This window comes from Culex pipiens, chromosome 1 (assembly GCF_016801865.2).
Source record: "Culex pipiens pallens isolate TS chromosome 1, TS_CPP_V2, whole genome shotgun sequence".
NCBI lineage: Eukaryota > Metazoa > Arthropoda > Insecta > Diptera > Culicidae > Culex > Culex pipiens.
The window spans coordinates 117,829,724-117,857,580 of NC_068937.1; the positions used below are offsets into that span (position 1 = coordinate 117,829,724).

General features: G+C 36.7%; 2 protein-coding genes across 3 annotated transcripts; one reads left to right on the top strand and one right to left on the bottom strand.

Annotated features, from left to right (window-relative positions):
• Nucleotides 1-2,672: 2,672 nt before the first annotated feature.
• LOC120415812 (uncharacterized) lies at nt 2,673-4,293 on the bottom strand. The gene has a single exon (XM_039577441.2). The coding sequence runs from the start codon at nt 4,291-4,293 to the stop codon at nt 2,737-2,739; it is 1,557 nt and encodes a 518-aa protein (XP_039433375.1). The 3' UTR covers nt 2,673-2,736.
• Nucleotides 4,294-17,828: 13,535 nt separating this feature from the next.
• LOC120416371 (uncharacterized) lies at nt 17,829-27,668 on the top strand. Of its 2 annotated transcripts, none has more exons than XM_039578114.2 (4): nt 17,829-18,447; nt 24,808-24,995; nt 25,070-25,265; nt 26,368-27,668. In XM_039578114.2, exons 1-3 carry the CDS (start codon nt 18,144-18,146, stop codon nt 25,229-25,231), a joined length of 654 nt encoding a protein of 217 aa, XP_039434048.1. In that variant the 5' UTR covers nt 17,829-18,143; the 3' UTR covers nt 25,232-25,265; nt 26,368-27,668. The 2 variants fall into 2 exon arrangements, with proteins under 2 accessions (XP_039434048.1, XP_039434041.1); XM_039578107.2 differs by having other exon boundaries at nt 25,070-25,171.
• Nucleotides 27,669-27,857: the final 189 nt, after the last annotated feature.

Here is a 27,857-nt window from a genome sequence, read left to right on the forward strand (position 1 = left end):
TCGAGATAAATTTGTGTCAGAAAATAAAACATTATTCCTTCTGTGCACGTTTCGAAATAAATAATAGAAATCAACTAGTTGAACAGTTGATCTCACCAATAAGCTCATCCTTCCAACTGGAAAATGAAAAGACCGCTAGTCACGTAATTCTGAAAAGATATTTGAGAGCGAGAGAATAATTGCTCATTTCTCCGAGGAGTTTGAAATTCGCTCTCTATCTTATCAAACTTTACAACAATTCAAACAAAAAGCTCATCCTTTACAAATTTCTTATTGGAAAATTAAAAGACATAGTTCTTCTCATTATGCTCAGACACACAGAAAAAAAAGTTGAATTTTGGATTGTTGAAAATTTTGTAGGTTGAATATTACCTCTTTATTTGTGTAATATTACATAAAAAATGTGTAAAAATGTAACCCTGATGAATATTCATCAAAAACTGCTAAAAATTCATCATTTTCTGGGGTAAAATTTACCATTTATTTTGCCACAAAACCTGTCACCATTTCCTGATGAATATTACCATCATTTTTTTCTGTGCATATTTGAGAAACATGAGTGTGGACTGTGGAAGCAAGAGAGAAAAGTAGCTCATTTCTCTTTTCGTGAGCGAATGAATTTACTTCTCTCATAACAACATGCGGTGGACTCGAACGAGATTTTTTTTTTAGAAAACAAAAATTTTCAGCGACTTACAAAGTCTTTTATTTATAATTCTATAAAAATTCGACTATTAAATTGTCAGTTTTTTTTCCAAGCAAGCTTCACATTTTGTTAGACATTTACGAATTCAAAACACAATTATACAAAAAATTCTTCAAACGTACAAAATCACCCTAAAGTAGTGTGAAACCTACGAGAGTTGAGCAACTTATTTTATTTCTCTCTGATTTCTGTCTGCTATAATTCTCTCATCATTAGTTGCTGTAGTAGTGGAGTAGTTCGTCAACTGCTCAACATCGATCTTAAAAATGCACCATTTTTTTTTTTTGCAATTCTGTAATAAAACTTTTTTTCTCGTCTACTTTTCTCTCCCAAAAACAACAGAATCGAATAAAAACACTTTTTAAAACAAGTGTTGATAATTTCTACTTATCAGCACTGAAATGGATGCAGAAAAGTTGAACTTTTCAGCACTTCCCTGATAGACTGAAGTCCCACGGTCGTGCGATTCGAAGCGTTATCTGCTCGAAGTCGATTGAGTCCTGCCATTTTTGAGCGTTTGTCGAGCGTTTTGATCGAATGTCAGAGGTGACATTTGCAGTTCTTGTTTAGAATAGCAGGCGTCGTAATTTGATGACAGTTTAATTTGTTTAAGTCAATTTTTTACTTGTGAAAATTCATCATTTTTTATTTCTGGTGATAAGTGGGTGGCTACAGTGTGGTTAAACATATTTTTAAACGGTAATGAAGTTTTGCCAGCAGAAGGAATTCACAGTGCTTGAAAAATATGGTCAAGATTTGTGATTTAACGCAAAACCGCAGCACCCAAGTGTCCATCAACGAAAAACAAAGAACCATCAGCTGGTAAACTGGGTAAGGATCTTTCAAATCAACCATATATTTGTGTCTAATTTTCTGTGATTTTCATTTTTCCGGCTATAATTTCTTTTTCACGATTTCCATCAAGAAACCAGTGCATCGATTAAAGTGTCTTGTAATTATAAGAAATCAGAGAGAGTTCTATAAAAATAAAACGATTTTAAATAAATAAAAAATACCTTTTTCCATAACAAAATCACAAAAGCCGAAATGTGTACGTCAGACAATGGCAGGACAATCTAAATAACAAAAGTGCCCGAAAACGGCCCAACATCGGCCCGTCAACGTCGATTTTCTCAAACGTCGATTTCGACTAGCGTCGAACAAAGTGTTGGCCCGCACGAAAAGGGCCCGAATTCTGTCGGACAAACCGTCGGAATTCGGGCCGTTTTGTCGAATCGTCGGGTGGATTTCGGGCCGTTACTTTTCAAGGGTGTTCCCCTCAGGAACTGGGGAAAGCCTTTTAGTTTTTTACTTTTTTTACTTTCTCACCTTGTTGCATAAACTACTATTTTAAGTAATACATAAAAATATTATGATTCGGAAATAAACTCGGTTTAATTCAGCTCCAAAATCTGATATTTATTGCGTGATTTCTACTTTGTTATCTGGGAAAAGGAAAATTTCCTCCAAAATGATGACAGCTAGGTCACTTTAAAGTGCATTCGATAAATAAACGATGACCCAACTGCAAATACATCGATGTAAACAATGATTTTTATAATTTTTAACACTTGCAGTTTGCCTTTGAATGGCACCTAAAATTAATTCTTATTTTGATTTAAATAATTTGTTTTCGAGACTTGAAAAGATGAATCTGTGTTTTATAAAAAAAAAATCTCATGCATTTGTTTAGGAACGGAACGGAATCGACGTAACACCTTATAATGTGGCCCTCTTAAACCTTGCGGTTTCGTCAACGGATCCACAGGCGTGTATCGTTCTTTTTGCGACAAGACTCCGCCTCCCGGGTCTCCTAAGTGTGAAAGTATGGGCACGGGGAGAGGGCACCGAATACCTATATTTACACTTAGATTTTTTTTGCGTCCGCCCCGGGATTCGAACCGGCGATCTCTGGATTGTGAGTCCAGTGCGCGGTCCGATTGATCCACACAGGCAGACATTTGTTTAGTGTGTAAGTGTTATTTGTTCTGTTCAAGAGGGCAAACTAATTTTCAATTCGTGTGATCAACTCATTGCAAGTGCTGAACTCTGAACATCAAATGAACCCCCCAAATTGCCTCCACCAGAAACACCCCAACGGAAATGGTCCATCCGAAAGCAAGCACCAACCAAATAGCAACCATATCCTCCAGTGACAGTACGTCATTCTCGTCCCACAATCGAGTTCTTTCCGCAACGCCAGCTCTCCCACGAAAAGCGTCCTTCCAGTGGTCCCAAAGACCGCCCTCGAAACACCAAACGATCGCCAGCATCAAGTGATCACGGAACGTAAAGTGTCGCGCGATCGTGTAGAACCGCTGCGTCCAGCTGATCATCTCTTCCAGAAGGTAGAATCGGCGCTTCGCTTCCCGGTGGCCAAATGTGCGAAGTTCCCGCTCGACGTGTTGCCGTATCAACAGGCTGCCGTAGGTGCAATCTATCAGGTATGCAAACTCGTCATTGTCCATGGTGTACGGGAAGTTCCGCTCCTCGATCGTTCGTTCCCACAGGAGGGGTAGCGTGTCTCGATCGATGGTCACTTTGGTACCGATGGGTGCTTTCACATTGATTCCACTTTCGATGGCCTCAGCGAGGGTACGTATGTCCGGTGTGTAGCGGGTCACGGTCATGTAAAGCATGGCCTTGGCCAGGTAAGCTTCGGTGAAGAGGAATAACAGAACGGTACAGGCGAAACAGTAGAACCGGGTCCAACGGGTTTGGTGGTGATCGGGCAGGGAATCGCCGAATATGAGGATTATGATTAAGTTGTGAGGAAAGGCGCTTGGGAAGAGCCTGGTAAGGAAATAGTCAAGCACTAGGACTGCTACGATCACCAGCCAAGTTTCGAGCTCGAAAGGGTGGGTAAGGTGGTAGATAAAGTTACGTTGGAGGTTCTTCGGTAACATGAGGCATGCTCCTATCCGATCGTACACGTTCAGTCTGTCGAACGATAAGCTTTCAAACACCGTAAAACCAACCACAATGTCGATCGTACCATTATCCAGTACTTGACCGACCATCTGTTGAGTTTCGAGATGATTTGGCCCTTTGGGATTTACCACAAACTGGTACCGCATACGAGCACTTTCAAATATCGCCTTACAAGTCTCTATATCGGTACCGACAAATTGTCCATTTACAAACGCCGATCGTGGTAGAAAATTATCGGTCGTCATGATACGCACCACGTGGTCCTTCCAATCCCGACGATCGTCTAAAATCATTTCAAATGATGAGTTCCTGCCATAGGTCAGCAGGCGTCCATCGGCTGAAGATACACGGTAAATGTTAAGCGGTGATATTTCAACTAAAATCTTGTGACAAAAGAAGGAAGATCGAAGCGATGCCACATGATCGTGAGTAATCGGACCGTTGACCACCACTACGATTACCTCCCGCATATTTCCAAGTGTTGTCTTGATTCTAGCTAGGTTGAGTGTTAACTGTCTGCCGTTACTTCCATCCAATAGATAGAGAATCTTACGTTTTGATGTGCCGTGAATAGTACTTTCGTATTTGCCGAAGTGTTCACCAAAGTCAATGCGGATTTTGTTGAAGAGAGTATCCGTTGATGGTTTGTGGTTCATCACTACATCAAGCGTGCCTGGAGAAGTGGTAACCAGGTGCCGGATTAATCCATGTAACCATTGCAAACTTTGATCTTCTGGAGGTTCTGAGTGTGTCCGAATAACACTGGATGCACTTGGGATCAAACATAGCAAGAGTACGATGTTAGTTTTCATTTTAATCCTATGAATGTTCAGCTCTTAACTGAAAAATTAAGTTATATTTCTAACATGTATCCAAATAAAATCGATAGAATACATTAGCCATATGACATTTAAGTTCTAAAAGCCATCAATTATAAACTACTACGTGTGATTCCTTCCAACAAATTCCAAATCAATCTCTCAAACAATTGCATTTATTCTAGAAAACATCGATGTTAAACTAAAACACTAAACAAAATCCTTAAGAAATCTACGTGACTTAATTTAAAAAATATATATTTTTTCGGAAATAATCGCTGCTGTATTAAGCGATTCAATAACTTTAATCGAAAGATATTCACTGAGAAATGACTGTAGCATGCTGGAAAGTCTTAGGGTTTGATTGCGGCACGAGCTCATTTCTTGTCAGCATCCGAGAACACCTGAAAATATATTATAAAAATTGAATTGGCAGAATTTACAGAGGAGGAAGGATGCGTGTCCATACCGTACCAAACTTAACAGTATACAGTTTTATATATAGGCTGTATTTAGTGTAAATTATTCAATTAATTAAATAATAATTAACATTCCAGCTCCCACCCCTTTAAAACAGTTGGAACGGTAAATTCAACTCGCTGGTTCGCGGGCATAACAATAACAATCGGACAATTTCACGAAAATTTCTCCATATTGACCACTGTACTATGTCCAATCGTTGTGAAGATACCGCGGTTTTTAAAATAAAAACTAACTTAATCCACCTATGTGGTTGGAGCCTTCCTCACTTATTACCAACAATGACTGATATGATGGAATCGTACAAAAATTTCATCTATTTTTAAGATTCGGCTTCCAAAAAGTACATCAATATCACTTAAGTGGACATATCTAGAAGACAAGGTTGCCAGATCTTCAATGTTTTGAACTCGTTGGACAGGTTTTTTGATAACCTAACCAACGATGGGTCGGATGGTGGATCCGGACATAGTTTACATACATTTAAGTGAGATCCGGCTTCCGAAAAGTACATCAATAGCACTTAAGTGGGCATATCTCGAGACAGGGTTGCTAGATCTTCAATGTTTTAGGCTCGTTGGAAAGATCTTCTAATAACCTAACCAACGATGGGTTGGATGGTGGATCCGGACGTAGTTTACATACATTTAAGTGAGATCCGGCATCCAAAAAGTACATAAATATCACTTAAGTGGACATATCTCGAGACAGGGTTGCCAGATCTTCAATGTTTTGAACTCATTGGAAAGGTCTTTTGATAACCTAACCAACGATGGGTCGGATGGTGGATCCGGACATAGTTTACATACATTTAAGTGAGATCCGGCTTCCGAAAAGTACATCAATAGCACTTAAGTGGGCATATCTCGAGACAGGGTTGCTAGATCTTCAATGTTTTAGGCTCGTTGGAAAGATCTTCTAATAACCTAACCAACGATGGGTTGGATGGTGGATCCGGACGTAGTTTACATACATTTAAGTGAGATCCGGCATCCAAAAAGTACATAAATATCACTTAAGTGGACATACCTCGAGACAGGGTTGCCAGATCTTCAATGTTTTGAACTCATTGGAAAGGTCTTTTGATAACCTAACCAACGATGGGTCGGATGGTGGATCCGAACATAGTTTACATACATTTAAGTGAGATCCGGCTTCCAAAAAGTACATCAATATCACTTAAGTGGGCATATCTCGAGACAGGGTTGCCAGATCTTCAATGTTTTAGGCTCGTTGGAAAGGTCTTCTGATAACCTAACCAACGATGGGTCGGATGATGGACCCGGACATAGTTTACATACATTTAAGTGAGATCCGGCTTCCGAAAAGTACATCAATAGCACTTAAGTGGGCATATCTCGAGACAGGGTTGCTAGATCTTCAATGTTTTAGGCTCGTTGGAAAGATCTTCTGATAACCTAACCAACGATGGGTTGGATGGTGGATCCGGACGTAGTTTACATACATTTAAGTGAGATCCGGCATCCAAAAAGTACATAAATATCACTTAAGTGGACATATCTCGAGACAGGGTTGCCAGATCTTCAATGTTTTGAACTCGTTGGAAAGGTCTTTTGATAACCTAACCAACGATGGGTCGGATGGTGGATCCGAACATAGTTTACATACATTTAAGTGAGATCCGGCTTCCAAAAAGTACATCAATATCACTTAAGTGGGCATATCTCGAGACAGGGTTGCCAGATCTTCAATGTTTTAGGCTCGTTGGAAAGGTCTTCTGATAACCTAACCAACGATGGGTCGGATGATGGACCCGGACATAGTTTACATACATTTAAGTGAGATCCGGATATATGTGAAAACACATTTTTATACATAACTTTTGAACTACTTATCGAAACTTCAATCTGTATAAAACTCGATCTATGGGACCCTAAACCAAGTTGAATGCAACAGGTTCGGGTCAAATCGGTTCAGCCAGTGCCGAGAAACATGAGCTAGTTTGTTGGTCACATACATACATACACACACACATACACACACACATACACACACACATACACACACACATACACACAGACATTTGTTCAGTTTTTGATTCTGAGTCGATATGTATACATGAAGGTGGGTTTACGACGTTTTTATGCAAAGTTCATTTTTAGAGCAGGATTATAGCCTTACCTCAGTGAGGAAGGCAAAATGTTGGAAAAATTGGTTTTTGGTGTTTTTTGTCAACTTCTATTAGACAGACTTGATTTTTCAGTCTCGTAAATATTTTTACCGGACAGCTCGTCCAATTTCCCATAAGTTTGCCTTTGACAGCTTTTCAATTTGACCTGTTTTAATATTTACGTAAGCTTATTTACTATCCAGGTTTTTACGACACTTAAAAAAATATACTTTTGTTAGTTATGAGCAATTCAATTAAGCTTATATCTGTAATCCCAAACATTCAATTGAAACGCTGTTAAAGGCAAACTTATAGGAAATTGGACAAGCTTTCCAGTAGAGCGTCCAATTTCCCGTCACGGGAAAAAAATTCCCGGGAATTCCCAGGATTCCCGAAAAAAATATTTCCCGTTCAACTATTTTTTGGAACTATTTTTAGAAATTGCTCTGAAAAAATAATAAATGAACTAACTCAACATGATTTTGTTCAATTAAATGTATTGTTTGGTTTATATATAATTAATCAGCTTATCAGAAATTATGATATCAGATTTATTTTTGGTAATATTTTTGAAGCAACTGTGAATAGATCTTGCTACATGAGTATTATATTATAACAATTAGGTAAGCTTCTAACAGATTGATGTTATTTCATCAAAACAATATTAACTCCACACCTCCAAATTAAAATTGAGATTTTTTACGTTTCTGTTTACCATGATCAAATGAGATGAAAATCGAATTAGTGCAAAAAGAATTAATTCAAATGGTTGAATTGGTTGGTTCTAAAGAAATTACAATTTGAAGTAAAAGAATTATGAAGCACTGGTGCAACCACAGGTATTAAAGGGTTAGAGGTTGCATAATAATACAAAAAAAAATCATTGAAAAATTCCTTCTTATTGTTTGTTGTCAAAAAATGCAAAAATATATGCAAAGCTTGCTTCAAATATTTACTTTGGGTTGTTTAGAGTAAAACCAACACAAAAAAATTGACCATTTGTTCAAGAGCTGAAACCAGTGTTTGGCATGAATAACATAATTTCTGCATGTTTTTTTCTCATTTCAATAAATTGGTCACAGAGGCAAGTTTAAAATTTTTCATAAAAAAATATCAAAATACATTTTCTAGTAGTTGAATGATTTTGTACATGCAGCCAAGCTGTTAATTTATCTTCACACTAATTTAAACCATTAATGTTGATGTCCTATACAATTTTGTTGCATAATATTAATTAAAACCAAGATCATAACAATTTTCAATAAATTTAAAATTTCCCGGGAATTCCCGGGAAATTGGCTGAAAATTTCCCGTTTCCCGGGAAATTTGTAACCCCGGGAAATTGGACGCTCTACTTTCCAGTAAAAATACTTTCGAGACTGTAAATTTAAGTTTGTTATTTAGAAATTGCAAAAACCATTAAAAAAACCTATTTTTTTAACATTTTTATTTTTAAAGCCGCTGTATGTTCACAAAGATTGGACATAAGAGAATGGTCAATGTGAAGATTTTAATGTAAAATTGCCTGGGAAATCGATTCCCACTGTAGGTTTTTGAAAATGTTGACGTTTAGACCACTTTTCAAAAAAAAAATCAATTTTAGTAAATGATTTTTGTATTTTTTTAAGGAGAGACATACCATTCCTTTTTGTTTCAATTTAAGCTATCTCCTAAAAAAAATTTTATTACTTTTATTACTTTATTATTACTTTATTGAATTCAAAATTTTGAATGAAAAAAATCGTGACATCACCTTCAAGTTTAACTTTTTAACTTAAAATTTAAAATCTCATGGAAGTGGCGTGTAATTTTCTTTCAGTGTATTTTTTTTAGAAAGCCCGTCCATTTTCCTACAAGTTTCTCTATGACCCCTTTTGATACGATGCAACGGCTGTGAGTTACAGTAATTTTAAAATTTCTAAATACAAAAATATTTAAATTACCTACGCCCTTCACAAAGGTCATTTTCGAGTACAATTGGCTCCAGATACACAAAAATTGGATTACATGGCCTAAGATGACATGTCTTAAAAGTTTCATTGAAAAAATGATTTGAGCTGGAATTTCTCTATAAATAAAGGATGGTCTAAAAGTACCGCTGTAAATAACTTATCACTCTCGAATATCAAAACTGCCATTCGATTCATCGCCAGCAAATTAAGGTAAAGGTACTTTTCAGCATAAACTTGAGTGCAGAAAAGTCAAACTTGTCAGCACTTGTATCCAAAAGTAATACTTTTCGATACTGTTTCAGAGTTTGACACTTATCTGAATGACAAATAACACTGAAGCCAGGGCCTACAATTTGAATCAACACCCGCCCACCGAACTGATAAGAAGACTATTTATCAGCAACCCCATTGAATTCTTCAAGTACAAGATTGCAATCACGTTAAATATTAAGGTCGAAAAACATTCACTTATCCAATTGGTTAATACGTTTCGACCAAGCACTCCACTGAGCGCGTTGCGTGACGCAGTGCTAATTCAATTAGCTAGTCACACTAAGTATACTACCTTAACACAGCCAGATTAGCTTAGCTAAGCGCCGAGCGGAATAAATAGACCTGACGCGACGACGGCTTTGGCTCGTGACGTGCCTCTACGCACGTAAACAAACCCTCCCCAGATAAACGCCTCAACAGCCACTACCACAGAGAGGCAGTTCGGTGTGTTCGATATCAACAAGTTGCAGGTTTGTTTGTGCATCATTCACCATACGAGCTGATAGGTGAGGCAGTGAGAGAGAGAATGAATGTAAGACGCCATGTGAATTGACCTTGCTGGCAGTGACTTGATATCTGAAGGGAGAGTGGGAGAGAGAGAAGAAGACTGTGGTCAGTTAGCAGCTCCACATTTGGACGGTATCTAATGAACACGAACGGTAAACAACTACGATATGCATCACTTGTGCACTCAAAATTGAGGTGTTCTTTTTGTACATAATAGTAGCTGTTGCAACAAGTTGCAAAATAATGATTTTTTATCCAACAAGGATCTGCCTAGTTGGATAAATACAACTGCTGAAAAAAACGAGCTTTGCAATAAGTTCCTTGAAATTCGGTCTGTAGCTAGCTATAACTTTGGTGCTGAAAAGTTCAAATTTTCAGCACTTTTTTCGAAAAGTAATATTTCGACTCTGCTCAAAATCTTGACCGTCAGATAAAGTATTACTTTTGAGTGCAAACACCACCACGACTCTCAAGCGAAATATCCGTCCGACTTTCTACGAGATCGCACTCGATTCGGTTTTGAAGATCAACGGTCGATCGTGAACGTGAACTCTGTCCAACTCTCGACCACCAACCATCGAGGAGACACACCCACATGCGCAACCGTTTTCCTCTACAATTATTTCGCGACACAAGCGAATAACCGGTGTGTGACACATCGATCGTTCGGCCGTGTTTGTGTCTTGCGAATTAAAAATAGTGACGGTGAGCGCAGAAAAATTAAAACCCATCGCTCGCATACCAACATTGCTCGAATTTCATTCCTCCAATGACATAATGTGCCAAAAGATGCTGGTTGCTAGACAGTTTGGTTTATTTTCGGGGTTCAATTGGTTTAACTTTGCTGATTCAAAGTCTGAAAAAATTAAGGATAGATAATTTTTAATTATTCAGAACTCTATCCCCTTTTCAGTGTCATGAGCCAGTGTTTTAATAGCAGCTCGAATGATGTGTTTTACTGAGCATTCGAAGAAAAAAATGGCAGTAGAACAACTGAGACAAACAATATTTTCAACTTTGGTCATTTTATGCCTTTTTGCTGGCCATGTTACGAAAATAAATCTTGTTAAATTCACCTATCAGTTTTAAATTTATTTCAGTCCTGATATTTTTAAATGTGTTTCTAGGAGTCTATAACTCTGTTTGATTTAAGTTTTTAGTCTGCAAATAGTAAATTTTTCATACTCCATTTTTTTCCGATTGAAAAATAGATCACAATCACACTTTTATTCAATTGTAGAAAACTTTCACAAAATATGTACAAAACTTAAAAATAGTAATTTTTGCTCATTTATCCATTCATAAATTAAAAATTGTAACAAAAAAACTATTTTTTATGCCACAAGCAATCACAATTGAAATTTGGAATACCACGACTTTTCCCCTACTGAAAGCATAATAATCAACAATGAACAGTCAAACAAACCACGAATTTACATCTGTTGACGAAGAAAGCAAGAATGGCGGCATGTGGTAGCCCGGCATGAAATACGTAGGTTGGTTGCCAAACCTACGTCAATTCGCGGGCCGAGATCACGAGAACGGGCCCGGCTAACCGGTTTTGAAAGATTTACTGTACAAATACCAATTGAAAAATAAGCAAAAATTAGCACTTCTTGTTGCAACGGCGCTCGAAGTGTCACTTTACTGGATTGCATCTTCACCTAAAAGTGTCATAAGTGATAAGGACTGTACTGGGTAAGGTGGTACATGACCAAGAACAGAAATACCAAAATAGAGATTAAAGTACTTTATAAGAAAGGAATGCCTGTAGCACTAAACCTATTTGAAATTTATACGGAAAGATAAGCAAGGCTTAGCGATAAGCTTTTAACGTTACCAGTAAAGCTTTAAGAATCAACTCAATATACAAATCAATTCGATAATATTATTCTATAAAATTGCACTTCAAACAGTATTTATGCTGGAAATTCACAAAAAAAAACACACACCCAAATATCATCGTGCCCATTTAGATCCCATTTCAAAAAACCTAAATTTTCTCCAAAAATATCCCAACTCGGTCGTCGCTAAACTCAATTCAATCTTTGCACATTTTTGGGCGCCAGAACGTAACCAGCAAACGTGCAACGCATATGCTGTGAGCGCAGTTCAATTGATAATATTGCAAAATGATTGACATAATTATCAGCGCCTCTCCACTTGCCACTCGCGCACACGGGGAAAAAGTCAATTCAAGAAAGATAACGTAAATCTTCCACCTACCACCACCCGTCATAGGGTCGCCGCCGGAGCGAACCCCTCATCTTGGTAGAAGATTGTGGCTGGACGGGCAAGGGACGTGGGGCCACACACGCGAGTGGGTGTCACCGATACGAGGCTTCGGTTGGCAGTGCTTGTATTGGGGAGACGTTTGGGTAAACTAGTAAGCTATTTTGGCCCGAGACTTTGCAATCTAGAAAATACGTGGCCACTATTTCTTCCAAAAGAGACTCCCTTCCCTCATGTGAACAATATTGGACAACACGTTAAACTTCTCCCCACAATAACATTTTTGTAGATAGTCTACACATAACTAGATTTACACATTTTTCACAAAATGATCTGTTTCGATATGTACATTATATGTAGTCTTCATCAAATGTGTTTTTATAATTTATTTTGAATTATTTATTTTTTCAAATAAATGAAATGGTACATTATACTTATGAAATCCTCAAAAACATTGCAAATTTCATATTTTGTTTCGATCAAAATAACCTATTTTAAATCTAAGATTTATTTCTTAAAGCCTAACGTGATACTTTTCCGGAAACGGAGCCAATCAATCAGTCTTCACGATACAAGTGTCGGACTAACATTCCCATCCACTTCCCCGTGATCTTACTACTGGTCGTGGCCGACCCCATGATTGAGCAGCATGATAGGGTTTCGAAGTTGCGAAGTGGTGATGATTGTTTCCTACTTTTCATCTGTGGTCCATGGAACATTTTTGGGAGCACGGCGTGTTTTCTAGAACAACGTTTTCAGGAAAAAATAGTCATCGCTACTTTCAAATGTGTCTTATAGGAAATTTTCTCAGCTTTCCAATTCTTCTAAGAGCGAAATGTCTCATCGAGAAATTTCTGAGATATCTTTATTTTATGTTTTTGTTTTAAATTCATTCATCATTTATTGGAAATTTTTTAACAACAGTTCATGAAACTCGTCAAATGATGTGTTTTATGTGCCATTTACTCATCAAAATGTGCCAAATAAGACAAGAAACAAATTTGTAGAAGGTTGCATAAACATTTTGAAAATAAATTTTCAAATTATGTTTTTGAATATTCGAGATTTGTTGAGGAATTAAAATTATAAAACCGCTTTTAAATTAAAAAAAAAACTAAAAATAAAAGATTATTACATATTTTTCATGTACATATACATGTATAAGCATCACGTGGCTGCTCTGATTTAGCTGATAAAACCAAATTTTTTGAAAGTGTGAGATTGGTAAGGGTGTTATTGGATTTTTATGAATAAATATGATATTTCTTTGAACAAAAATGAACCAGGAACATAGATACAATACATGATTTAAAACCTAAAATATACTACAAATTACTGTTGCAAGCTTCAAAAATAATATTTTCATAAGTATGAAGTAAAAATATAATTTTATAAAACGTTTTACTGTTGAAAATGCATTGCAAATTAGCAATAATATTCGTGTGTTTCAACTGAGAATGTTGAAAACACCTTCCAAAACATTTTTTTTGGTTTAAACAAAATTAAAATATTAGTTTATCAAAGAATAAAACAGATGTCTCCATTAAAACAAAACTTCAAACAAAACTCAAAAAACTTGTGAAACATTAAAAAAAGGAAAAGACGTCTATAATATTGCTCATTCCTTGATCATTTCATACAAAACAAACTAAAAAAACCTTTCATACTCATGAAAAGTATTTTTCCTGAAACTCTCAGTTATTTGTACACATTACGAAAAAACGTGTAATTTTGGGTCAAATTAGATGCACATAACTGGAGCATCAAATTAGACGTAAAGCTGGGTCAAATTAAACGTAATGTTACACGACTCAATCAATATCGATGGTCGTGTAAAATTACATTAATCGTAATTTTGGTGGCAATATATTCTAATCGGAATCATACCATTCTTATTGGACGACATAAAACATGTTTATTTTTTTAAATCAATACGTTTTTATTCCATCACTTCATAATTAATCACTAAATTTTCACTCATGGTCCGAAATTGTCTTCCTTGTAGCTTTTCTACAATTTTCACCGAAATTGCTCCACTATCCTCACAGCCTTTGTTGTTCCACGAGCAATCTTTCGGCATTCAAATTGTTCCGTGTTTGCCATCCCGCTGAAAATGGCCGGTTCGGTTCATTCCGGGAACAACTCACCTCAACATTTTCACATTTTTACATCGAAGCGGCTTGAACCGTATTTTGCCTCACGTTCCATGATGTCCGCTGCCTAAACAAAAACAAAACGGAAAATAACAAACAATATTTGTGATCAGCTTCAAATCACCTTAAGAAAGATTAAACTTACCTCTATCGGAAATGTGATTGCTTTTATCCAAAACTGTAGCAGATTTCGATAAGTAAGGAGGAAAAAGGGAACAAAATCTGGACAAACAATATTTTCTCAGCGACGTTAAACCTGGCTGACGTTTTGACGTTTCCTCATTCTGACAAACGTGTAGCGGCTAAGGTGCGTGAAATCGGGTGTTATTTGATGTAACATTACATTAAATTTGACGCTCCAATTATGTGCATCAGATAAGGCGTAAAATTAGACTATATTTGATGTAATGTTGGGTTTCGCGCGATGAAATAGAATGCCAATGGGAATTTCATCGATTTACGTCAAAATAAACCCAATTTTACATTGAAAATACGTTTACATGATTTAATAATAGGTTTTATCAAAGATTACGTCAAATGTAATATTCCAAATTTTTTAGTGTGTAGTCCCATTTCGAGTAAATAACGTGTTTTGGTATCCATGCAACTGGTTAATGTTTGGTTAAGGAAATATTATATTTCTAGATTAAATTTTTTATCATAAATATCTAGTAAAACCCTTAACAATCTCAAACCAGATAAAATTTCGGTTGTATCAGCCAAATCTAAGCTAAATCAGAGCAGACGACTGATATTTGTACACAAAAAATTATGAAAATATCTATTAATTCTTGTAAAAATATATTTTAATACGGCTTTATGATTTTAATTTCTGAATAAATCCCACGGATTCAAAAACTCCATTGAAACTTTTTTTTTTTAATTTTAGCGATTTGCAACCTTGTACAATGTTGTTTCTTATCTTATTTTGCTCATTTTGATGAGTAAATGACACATAAAAAACATCATTTTACAAGTTTCCTGAACTGTTATTGAAAAGTTTCCAATAAATGATGAAAGAATTTAAAACTAAAAACATAAAATAAAAATATCTAAAAAAATTTCGATGAAACATTTCGCTCTCAAAAGCATTGGAAAGCTGAGAAAATTTCTTATAAGACACATTTGGAGGTAGCGATGACTATTTTTTCTCCATAATGTTGCCCACAAAACACGCCGTGGGGAGGTCCTGGCCAATAATATCCAACAATTCTCTTGGTTGCCGAGTAAATGCCATAAGAGCAATTCCAGCTCAAATCGTGGAGCCAGTTTCACTAAAAAAAAACATTTTAGAAGGGTGTAAATAATTTGAATATTTTTGTATTTTATATTTTAAAAATGACTGTATCTCGAAGCCGTTGCATCGTATCAAAAAGTGGTCAAAGACAAACCTGTAGGAAATTGGACAGGCTTTCTGAAAAAAATACACTGAAAGAAAAAAAAACTACGCAACTTTTATGAGATTTTTCTTTATTTTTAAGTTTAAAAGTCAAATTTAAAGGTGATGTCACGAAAAATGCAGCATGGTATGTCTCTCCTAAAAAAAATACAAAAATCATTACCAAAACTGTTTTTTTTTAAGTGGTCTAAACGTCAAAATTTATAAAAACCAATAGTGGGAATGGATTCCCCAGACAATTTTACATAAAAGTCTCTATATTGACCATTGTCCTATATCCAATCCTAGTGAAGATACAGTGGTTTTAAAAATTAAAATATTGAAAAAATAGGTTTTTTGGTGGTTTTTGACAAATTTATGTGAAATTGGACGAGCTTTTCAGTAAGAGTGAGTTGTGGCGCTATAACCACGGCATATAGTGTCCAGGGCATTCGTGGAAATACAATGTCCCATCCCAGAGGGTCCCGGAGTACCAAACCTTCTTAGCACGGTGCTCCCAACGAATACAACCAAAAATCTCGGAGCGTATGGTGGTGTGTCCCCACGCTTCTTCCTCCCCTGTCGATTCAGAATTGTGTTGTTGTTCGAACACTCAGTGCTCAAACTCAACCCAATTACGAGTCATCTCTGCGATACGGCTTTACGCAGTAGGCCTGGCCACTTTAACGCTTGTGATGTTTCAATGCATTCCGATGCAATGGCGCACTGCAGATGTTAATAAATGACAAGAAAAGTTCTAGGCGTCATCTAACCTAAGGCACTCTCCAGGATCCCTTCGAAAGATTGGCTGCGCTAGGGTCTGATTAGATTAGATTTGATTAGATTAGAATTTGACGAGCTTTTCAGTAAAAATATTTACGAGACTGAAAATTCAAGTCTGTCGTATAGAAATTGCCAAAAACCTCAAACAACCTATTTTTTCAACATTTTTGTTTTAAAACCATTGTATTTGCATAAGGATTGGACATAGGACAGTGATCAATATGGAGACTTTTATTTAAAATTGTTTAGGGATTCCATTCCCACTATCGGTTTTTGAAAATTTTGACGTTTAGACCACTTTAAAAAAAAAGTTTTAGTTAATGATTTTTGAATTTTTTTTAGGAGAGACATACCATCCTGCATTTTTGTGAGTATTTTTGTAACATCTTAGGCTATTTCCTCAAATGTTTTTTTTTTTAAATCGTGACATCACCTTAAAATTTTACTTTTAAACTTAAAAATAAAAGAACACTAATCACTCGCGTGTATTTTTTTCAGAAACCCCTCCAATTTCCTGAAAATTTGTCTTTGATCACTTTTTGATACGATGCAACGGCTTCGAGATACAGTCATTTTTAAATTACAAAATACAAAAATATTTAAATAATTACGCCCTTCTCAAATGTTATTTTCGAGTGAAACTGGCTTCATATAAACAAAAATGGCTTATATAGGCCTAGGATAACATGTCAACACAGTTTAATTGAAATCGGAGAGGGTCGGGTACATAAGTACCAAAAAAATCCCGATTGCTCATAAGTAATTATGTTACCAAATCGATCAGAAAATTCCACCCTTCAAATTTCTTCGGGGACTTGTATAAAAAAATGGCTCCTCTTGACCTAATTTATGCAATAACAAAATATAAAAAACGAAGTTAACTTTATAGCTGTCGGACACTATTGCTAGTACGAACCACTAGTGTCTTCCTTTTTTATCTACAAGGACTTCGCCGCCCTGAGCTCCTAAGTGTATGAAAGTATGGCACGGAGCGACGGCGAAGAATACCCATATTTACACAAAGAATTTTAGGGCGCCCGCCGCGGGATTCAAACCGGCGACCTCTGGATTGTGAGTCCAGTGCGCGGTCCGATTGATCCACACGGATGGGACAAAATATAATCCAAACAAAAGAAAGTCGATTTGGAAAACGTTGAGAATTACTCTAACATTTTCCAACTATGGAGGCGCCTGGTCGCTGAAGCATCAATTATGGAAACCCAAGGTTCTTTCAATTATCCACCAATTCCGAGCTAATGCCATAGCTAATTATTTTCATAAACAATTATCATTTTTTCACTCTTTAGCACTTGCCAGGATCCCTCTTTACCCAACAACCCCCCGTGCGCTCGTTCGCCAATTCCCAATATCTCGACCGGTCAGTACAACAGCCGTTCGTCGCGACACGTTCCACCAACACCGCCACACCCCTCTTCGCGAACCCGTCGACGATTGTGTCGCGACGGTTTTTGTCGCCGCCCGTTGCCGCAGATCTCGTTGAGCCGTCGAGTAAGTCACACGCCTTTTTGCATATCCGAGCTCGCCAGCGGCAGCCCCGAGTTGGTGAACAAGTTGTGTCGTGAGTTCGAGTTGAGTACAGGCTAGAACGAGTTTTCGTTGTTTACGATCTTTCGCGTTGATTCGCGTGGTAGTGGTGCAGACACTAAGTGCAGGAGAAGGTGAAGTGGCGCCAGACGCAAATTTCCAGTGAATCAGATATTCAGTGGGTCAGCTCGGTTTAGTGCAGTTTTTTGCGAGAACGTTTAAGAGTGAAGAACACGCTGGAGAAGGTTAAGGTCATGGGCACGATGATCCGGCGAAACAGTTTGAACATTTCGTTCGGCAAGTGGCGAACGAACTCCAGTCCAGGATCGGTGGAGAACGGGCCACCCGGATCACCCTCGCCGCCCGTTGTCACACGGAAGGGTTCATCGTCGTTTGGAAGTTCGGTAGCGATACAGAAGCTCCGCGAGTCCAAGTGGTTCGACGCCGGCGAGGAACGCATCTTCTGCGCCGTCATCGAGGACGGATTCCTGGTGGAACTGCGCCATCCGGTCACCGGCGAGAGTTGGTACGGCGTTGCGGCCATCGAAGCGAAGAAATGTGAGTATGGCGGGTGTGTCCAGTATACCAATACCAACACCATTATTCATAATTACAACGAGATAGAACAAAAAAGTGAAAGTTTCAAGATTATTCTCCCGTACACATCACCCTATACCTATACCACTCAGGGTTTTCTAAAAATAGACCTTGCACCTTGGACGCGAACCACTGCAAACTCGTTCTACGCGGTTTGTACCGAGTAGAACACAACAAGTACCTACACAGAACCATCAACGCCTCTAGAAGGCCCATGTTGTTTACATTTTTGCACTCGAACGTGACGGCAGGCAGCCATAAGCATTATGAGATAATTCTGAACTCGCGCAAAGGCCGATAACGGGCCCCGATAGAGTGCATTCGCAGAGTGGCAGCATGTGACGCGCAAAAAATGACATGCCATCACGAATCACGAGTGACAGAGAGTCACGGCAGAGGTGACAAAAAGGGATTACTCAAATCGGAGTGATGAATGGGCAACGGGGGTCGTTATCGTTGGCACGTACGTCGTGAACACCTTGTGGTGGCGAGCCGATTTCGTCAGCAAATTCAAACGATTATTAGATGCGAAGTACCGAGTGAGGAATTCAATTGAAGTCAACAAGATAGTTAAGAGCAATGCTTGTGAAATACAAGTTTGGAGGTGATTGTATCTTGTAAACATGACACGAGAATCTATTACGCGTTGAATAAATTTCAAATTAGATTCTAAACATAACCTGAGATAAATAACAATTACAATTGAAAATCTCAGAAAAGTTTATTACTAAGATCACTGCATGGAGCTTCCTGGACCTGTTTTGCTTCTAAATACTTCATGAAAGAATTCCATTAATCTGGTCGATGCAACAGTCTTAACTTCAGAAAGGGTTTGGGTTTTACAACACATTTGAGCATGTTTGCTATTCCTTTGAACTGATACATTCAGACCACATGACTAAGAACTTCATACACCATCAGAAAGTAGTGCAGTTCTTTCAAGCTAACCTAATGTTATTCCAAAAGCAACGAATATGCCACATTAGGGTGTAATATGGTTGTATGGAAAAAAATAAAGTTGTCCAAATTTAGCGAGCACAGCAATTTTTCAGTTCCTTTTGGGGTCCTAAACAACTCCCCAAAGTTTGGGAACGATTGGTTTAGTCCTCACTTTGCGCAAAGCGATTCAATTTTCCATATAAATTTGTATGGGAAAAACCATTTTTTTGGATTTCGATATTTATAAAATCCACGTTTCACGCTGTACTAAAACCGGATTCATATTCGGATGCTCTGGAAGGTGCTCTACAACTTTCCCGAAGAGAGTATGGTGCTAACTTGCTCCTAAAAAAAGATACAGCGTGTTCAAAACTCGTCTAAATAGTGTTTTTTGCTCGAAAATCACGTTTTAGACGAGTTTTGAGGACGCTGTATCTTCTTTCAGGGACATGCTAGCACCATACTCTTTTCGGGAAAGTTGTAGAGCACCTTTCAGAGCATCCGAATATGAATCCGGATTTAGTACAGCTTGAAACGTGGATTTTATAAATATCAAAATTCAAAAAAATGGTTTTTCCCATACAAATTTATATGGAAAATTGAATCGCTTTGCGCAAAGTGAGGACTAAACCAATCATGCCCAAACTTTGGGGAGTTGTTTAGGACCCCAAAAGGAACTGGAAAAGTGCTGTGCTGGAAAATCGATTTTGTTATTACACCCTAATGCCACATATTCCATTTCAAGCAAGCAATTTAGTGTATCTGATTGTTTTTAGGCATAAACGATGTGAATGCAAAATAATTTTAAAAAATTGTTCAACAATAAACATTAAACGTTAAGATACAATAGATTTGGATTTTCCGAACCCGCTCCAATCGACAGTAATGAATCTTAGCCAATTCCTTACCAACTTAAAAACAATATAAATGCTTTTGACACATTCTCCGGCAATGTACACCTTAGGATGAAATTTTGAAAAGCGTGTATGAGCTATTTGGATATTTTTCCTCGATTCTAGACTACTTGAAGCTTCAAAAATCATGGTTTTCATTAATTGATCATTTGAATATCATTTTGTACAGATTGGTTAGGTTATGCATCAATTCGTGATAAAATCATCGTTTTAAAACATTTTTCTAAAAACTCCTGGTTTTCAGCGAAATAAAATCCAAAAAATATTCTTTTGATTGCATTTTGTAGGTTTTTAGTTATACTAAACGGAAATGTCATGGGTTTGCAGTTTATCTTAAGTTAAGTATTTTTTCAAACTAGTGTAAGTTTACCATTTTATTGCGTTGCAACGTCACGAAAAAGAGACAGTTGTTTATGCCAACAGAAAACTAAACATTCAATCATTTTGATATTTTAGATGCTCTTTGTACTTGGAAAGAGCTTTCAAATGCAACCTAGAGCGACTTAATTGGTAGTCTAGATCCAAAGTTACAACAGGTTTAAGTTTGCGTTGCAACGTCACGAAATTTTAAATCATATTGGTCACATGGCAAAAAAGGTGTATGCGTAGTTGGTTGTTGAAGATAAAAGGGTACTAAATATTATATATTTGTTATATAATGTATCCGAGCATATTTACAGAAGAATTGTACATGGGTCATTCACAAATTCCGTCATTTAAGTTTGATGCAACTCGAAAAAAAGTATTTTATGAAACTTGTTGAACAAATCAAAATAGGCATGTTCACAAGGGGGAAAAATTCTAAAACTTTCAAAAAAGTTATCACGTGGTTACTGGATGGCCCCTTTTTGATAAACTGATTTACGTGAGGGTTCATTATAATACAACGCAATGATTTTTTTTTATCCCGCACCCTTATGTATGTCAAGTTACAGTGAAATTCATTAAACAATAAAAATCACGTGATTCGATTGTTTTTTTTCACAAACTTTTGTCACTCTGTTGTTAGACGAACCCTTACTTAAATAAGTTGTATGCAACGTTTTGTTGTTCGCAATTAAAAATGTTATGTTGCGCAGTTAAACAGTTATATTATTTCCTCAAATTTAATTTAAAAAGCACAAAAGTCAACAAAATAAGTTACGTTGTTTGCAGATCACCCCTTAGGGGCCATGAATAAACGATATGGGCACTTTATTTATAAATTCAAAATAAGCCCTCCTGAAACTTGAAGCTCCACACCACCCTTCTAAAACTTCCACGTGTTTTGTAAGTTGCCCAAAACCATTAAAATATTAAGAGAGCGTTCTTGCATTACGTAACAAAACATTTATATTTTTAGACCCCCTTTACCCCCTGGAAATACATTTCCGATACACTTTTTTTGTATAAATCCTCGAACCCTCTTCCCTCCCCCTTGATATTACGCCATTACGTAATGCATGGACGTCCCGTTACATGGATAGAGGATGGGAGAGGAAGGGGGGGGGGGGGTTTCCTTTGTGATAATGGAATAATACAAAAAAAAATATTTTGAAAACCCTTTGGAAAACTTCGTAAATCGTACTGCAACTGTGAAAGCAGAATAGGGGGAGGGGGGGGGGTCTAACATAGGCAGGCCAATCAATTCACATGTCCTTGTACTGTCTATTAATGTCTTATAATCAAATATTAACCTACAGTTGTTCATCCTAACAAAAACTATGATTTATTTTGAAACTATAATTTCGTGACGTTGCAACGCAACGAAAAACCCTGTTTTCAAAAACAGAGCGTTGCAACGTCACGAAATGTTAGCGGTTTTCAAAAATCGAGGTTTAATTTTTTCGAAAAACTAATGATTGCATTCGATTTGTTGGGCAATTTTACACTAAAAAAGAAGAAGAACTCCAAATTTGCCGTTTAACAGAGCAGAGTTAATGGCGAAACATAAATTGGGTCAGGATTGAGAAAAAGTCACGCGTTGCAACGTCACGCTACATATCCCCCTCTCAAAAATAGAATATTCGCTTAAAATAATGTTTCAACATTGTTTCTTATAGGAAATTTAATGTACTTTCCGAATCTGTAATAACATATGTACCTTTTCAATGTAATTTTTGAGTATAGCCGAAATACTGAAAAAAGAAAAGTCAAAGCGTTGCAACGTCACGGCGGAATGTGTCTTTTGAATCTTACTTTAGACATGGAACTAGTGCGTCCATCCCGGGAATTCCCGGGACAAAATTCCCGGGATTTTTCCAAAACCGGGAATTCCCGAATCCCGGGATTTTTCATATTTTATCCCGGGAATTCCCGATAGTGAGAAAAAACTTATTCTGGTTTGGATATTCTGATAAGGATGTAGAAATAGATGAACATTTGATTAATTAATAATCGATAATTATTATAAAGCATTCAAAATTTGTACTCGACATATATCAGCAATAATTTGGCATAATATTGAAATTGTTAAATTTTTTGTTTAGAAATTCAAAATTTCCTAGCGCTTTAAATATTTTCTATTTAATTTTATATTCTTTTCAAAGACTGGGTATTAATTATTCTAAATTTGAAAAAAACATCATATTTAACTTTTTTTCATCAAACACCGCCGCCTGGGAAAAATCAGGACAAATGTAACAAAGTAATACCGTAAACTGGGGTCAATCGGGACACATGGGGCGAATTGGGACAGCAGTTTTAACCATGTTGGAGCACAATATTTTGATTTTTCTGGTTGGTTTCGGTTAGAACAGACTCAGGCCAACATCCATTTCCAAATTTAAAAAGCTTTAAGTGCTCTAAAAACTGATGTCCCTATTCAGACTGTTGGCCCGATTCACCCCAGATTACGGTACAGCTGTTTAAACCATTTTTTTTGAAAATGTTTCGATTTTTCTCCTATACCAGACTTTTGTCTTGATTTTCCCCAGTTGGCAGTAGTGATTAAAAGAATATTTGTAATATAAGTTTTAAATGAAACATGAAATTCTTAATTTATCTAAAATTTAACATTAGCTGGTATCACTTTATTTGGTGTCGCTGCAGTTTTTTTTAATTTGAAAAATATTAGGCTTTTTCAAGTGATGTCAAATATATAAAAATAAATAAAATATAAATAAAAGAGACTTATTTAATTTAAATCACCATTATTTACTTGATATGTTTCATTCAAATCCAAAGCAAAACAAAGAACAAACATAAAATCAATTTTATATTTCTTTTAAGTTGTTTAAAAACTGCTGTCCTTTGATTGATGGTAGATTATCACCAACTGATAGTATTGAGCTAATTCTTTGATTTTAAACATAAAAACAACAACAAATAAAACAAAAAAAATGATTTTCTAACAATTTCAAAAATTTCCCGGGATCCCGGGAATTCCCGGGATTCAAAAAATATTTTTCCCGTTTCCCGGGAAATTTCAAACCCGGGAAAATTGGACGCCCTACATGGAACAAACAAAAAGTCTTCATGACTTTTCTTTGTCTAGCCAAGAAATGTTCGAAAAATTCCGTTAAAATAGTATGTTAAATGACAGGTTTGTCAATTATTTTTTCAATTATGTATAAAATTGTGGTTCCAAATGTCTCCCTTTAATTTAAATTTATCGAATCAGGCCTTATAAAGTTATCACAAATCTCGCTCAAGAGGCAGTATCTGAAACCAAGGTTTCATAAATTTCGAAGTTTTTGTATTATTGATTTTCGAAATAATACCTAAGATGAGAAGTAGTATGGTTCAGATAACATTTTTTGATTAAATTAAAGATATTAAACTGCGATTAGATAAAGAAGTTGTCATAACAATATTTTATTAAGTTCATTTAAATTTACTGAAACAGTAGTGTAGATTTTCAGTAAACGAAAATTAACTGAAAGATTTCCGCAATGTTTGCCAGCTCCTTAAAAATGCCATTTATAAACCATGTAGACACTTAAGGGTCCTTAAATATTAACTTAAAACGATCCTCGGGTTTAGATGGGTAGGGTTACCAGATCTTTTAATTTTTCACCTATTTTGAATAGTTAAAAAAAAAACTTTCTGAAACTTTTTAAATCATGAAACTTGCAGGTTGAAAATTCCGTACCCTAACTGAGGCTCATCTGTTTAAAAATTCACTTGCCTTGAACAAAATCAAATTTGCATGGGACATTTTTTTTCTCAAAAGTGTATCTTTATGATTCACAGTAAAAGTAAATGGCGTCAAAACTTTTACTGATTTTTACCAAAAAGTTGAGATTTTCTGAGTTAAGAGACAGAAAATAAGAGCTGCCAAGAATTTTTATAAAAATGCAAACTATGAAAGCTTAACGGCACCTGTTCGCATAAGTGTCCCATGTGCATTTTCATCACTTTTGAGTTAATAATGGACATTGATACTTAGCTTTCTGTTTTTACATTAGGGACATTTATGCGAACAGTGGCAGTTAAAAGAATGAATAAATTTTCTATTAAATCTTCCAATTTTAATTCCTCCTTCCAGCGATAAAACCAACCGCAGCCAACATCAAGATCTACTCCGTCAAGCTATCCGACAGTAGCAGCAACAAGCGGCTCAAAATCTACAACACCTCGCTCGACCAGCTGTGGGCCCAGGGCTACCGGATCCGGATCAACAATCTGTGCGACAAGGCCAAGAAACCGCACAGCGAGAAGGACATCTTGGCACAGGTTTGTTAACGACCCACATCAGCCCCGTCAGTGTTGCCAGAAGTAACGGTTTGTTTTTTTTTTACTGTATACAGATCAAGTACGCCACCAAAACCAAGATGGCATTCCACAACAGTCAGCACTTTGTCGAGTTCTGTCGGTACGGTGACCGGCCCCAGGACAACCGGAAGCGACAAGTAAGTGTACTGTTGAAGCGACTCGAGAAAGCACTGGACGGAGCGCAGCCCTATTTCTGACAAGTGGGAGTGAGCGGGAGAGAGAGAAAGAGAGGTTTTTATACCAGTTTTATTCTTCTTCTGTTTACTACTCGTCTAACTGGCGTAGCGTAGGTGGTGGTTTCGTGCTTTCTTAGTTAGAAAAGGGTCTACTGAAACTTGGAAACTAACTGGATTTGGCAAAAGAAAAAGATGTTTGAACAACCCTAACGATTGGCTGTGCTAAAATTTATACGACAAACCGATACAGCTGCTTTTGTCCGATAAGATAAGTGTCACTTCTGGCCAATCCGCATTAGCGGGGGATTAGTGGTACGACGCCATCAGAGAGGCACATCCTTATCATTCCGTGGTGCAACGGACTTATCAGTTCTAAAAATTGCACCTGATGTTCGAACTCGTGTCGGAATTTGCTATTTTCCCGCAGAAAAACAATGAAGTACGCTTGACGTGGTAATAAAGTGACAATCTGAATTATTAGTCGCTTTATCAGATGTAACCTGTTTTGAGGCGATTCTCATACAATTATTGCGGGGAAAAAAACTTATTTATTACTCAATAAACCCCTCACGAACAAACGCGGGATACAATCTGCGTTATCACACGTGTTTAAAGGTCGAATATTTCCGAGTTGGCATACTCAAAGAGATAACGGATGTTTTTGTTGTCACCTGAATGAAAACAAAGGTGTCTGGAATATGATTGAATTCTGTGGAATTTTATTATCAGCTAAATATCAACATTACAGGTAACAAAAACACAAACTAGATCAGAAACAATTGTTTCATTAAAATTAAAATATTCAAAACTCCTGCAATTATTGTGTTTTTGTGCTTTACTTGGATCAATTAAATATCCTTTTATTATATTAAGTTAGTCACATTTTGTGATTCAGTTTTGATATGTTGTGAAATTTTTCAAATTACATATTACGATTTACATTTTTTTTGTTTACAATCAAGCACAGTTGTTTTAAAATACAATAAACTAACAAAAAAATGACTTCCTTCAAATTAATACTAAGGTATCCTTGCTTATTGAATTTGGTCAAAGGGTTCGGTCAAAGTAGTTTAAATTCTTGTAAAATTAAGTGTTTGTGAAATACTATCACTAAATAAACTAACCTTTCCTCAATTTTCTCGTCCCTCTCCCTCTAGATCTCGGAGTGTGCCAAGTGGGGCGGAACCAACATGGGCGCCACCATCATCTACTTTGCCATGCAAACCCGGAACTCCAAGTAGCGATGTAGCGGGCGGCTACTACTGCTGCGCAGGTGGACATTAATGCGAATGCAAATTACCATTGAAAGTAATTAGTGTTCAGTGCATATAATAGTTTTATAAGAGCGAGCTCTAAACAACAGTGTAGCTAGTCCTGGTGTCCAAGGTGCGTAGAAGCCTTGCACACCGTGCGCAAAATAAAAGACGTGACTGTATTACTAAGATTTTGTCCTAGGGTAAGGAGCAGAAGTGACGAAAGATTGTTGCTTGAGGCGAAATAGCTTTAACGTTACTGTAAGATAAACTTTTACTTTTTGTATTACTAAGTAATGACATATTTGTTCTACATTCATTTTACATTAAGAAGCTAAAGTCGTACTGTAAGTATATTTGAAACATGAAAAAGTATATTTTATAAAATTAATGGAAGTTGTATGGATTCAGTTTCTAAACTGAACATGAGATGATCTTCAAGAATCTATATTATTTACACGACATCTCGTTATGGATTTCCTTTCAAATAAATCAATGTGCCAAATTATTTGAATAATACATAACTTGTTCTATTCCTAATGATGTATCCGAAAAAACACTTCACTAATTTTTTTAATAAACAATAACGGCTTTAAATATACCTTTGGTTTCTTGATGTTGCTTTGCACAGTCCTTATTGAATTTCTAAAATTTTATTTAAAAAAGATGTGGTTTTTAAATATTATTTACCGTACCAACCACTTCAAGTTGTTTATAGAATATGGTGTGTAGTGTGTGTAGGGGAATCGTAAGGAAAGGGATTGTTGTATTATATAGTAAATGACCTTGTGACATTATTTCACCACTACGGATTAATCCACTCAAGGGGTGTCAACCCCTCGGTGGCCGAGTGGCTAGAGCATCTGACTACCAATCAAAAGGTGTGAGTTCGAATCCCACCTGTTTCCATGCGTTTTTTGTTCTAATCTAATCTAATCTAATCTAACACAAACGCAGCCAGTCCGATGAAAGCATGCTGGAAAGTCTTGTGATTAGATGACGCCCCAAGCACTTTTCTTGTCAATATTAATTATTGCGGTACATCCGAGAACACCCGAAAATGTAATACAAAAATTAAAGCGGCCAGCCCTACTGCGTTGTGTTTACCGCAGAGAGGATTCTGTGAACGGATCACATTTCACAGAATCTACAGGGGAGGAAGGATGCGTGGACATACCGTACCAAACGCTCCGGATCAGTTTTGATGTGGCGTGTTTTGTGAATGCAGTTTTTGTAAGTGTCGTGAGTTTTTGCAATTTGATCATTTATGGTATGGGGGAATGGTAGGATAAAGGAAAAGGATGAGCAATTATATGACAATTGACATAGGTTATATAGTGAATCGATAAATACATATACGCAGTAAACTTAAAAATGATTCCAGGAAGCTGTAA

What these genes read in the sequence shown, in the direction of transcription:
- LOC120415812 (XM_039577441.2), bottom strand. Translation starts at nt 4,293, where the DNA reads ATGAACCACAAACCATCAACGGATACTCTCTTCAACAAAATCCGCATT.
- LOC120416371 (XM_039578107.2), top strand. Translation starts at nt 18,144, where the DNA reads ATGGGCACGATGATCCGGCGAAACAGTTTGAACATTTCGTTCGGCAAG. An exon ending in GGCCATCGAAGCGAAGAAAT is followed by an intron (nt 18,448 to 24,807) that starts GTGAGTATGGCG and finishes TCCTCCTTCCAG; the next exon opens with CGATAAAACCAACCGCAGCC. An exon ending in AGAAGGACATCTTGGCACAG is followed by an intron (nt 24,996 to 25,069) that starts GTTTGTTAACGA and finishes TACTGTATACAG; the next exon opens with ATCAAGTACGCCACCAAAAC.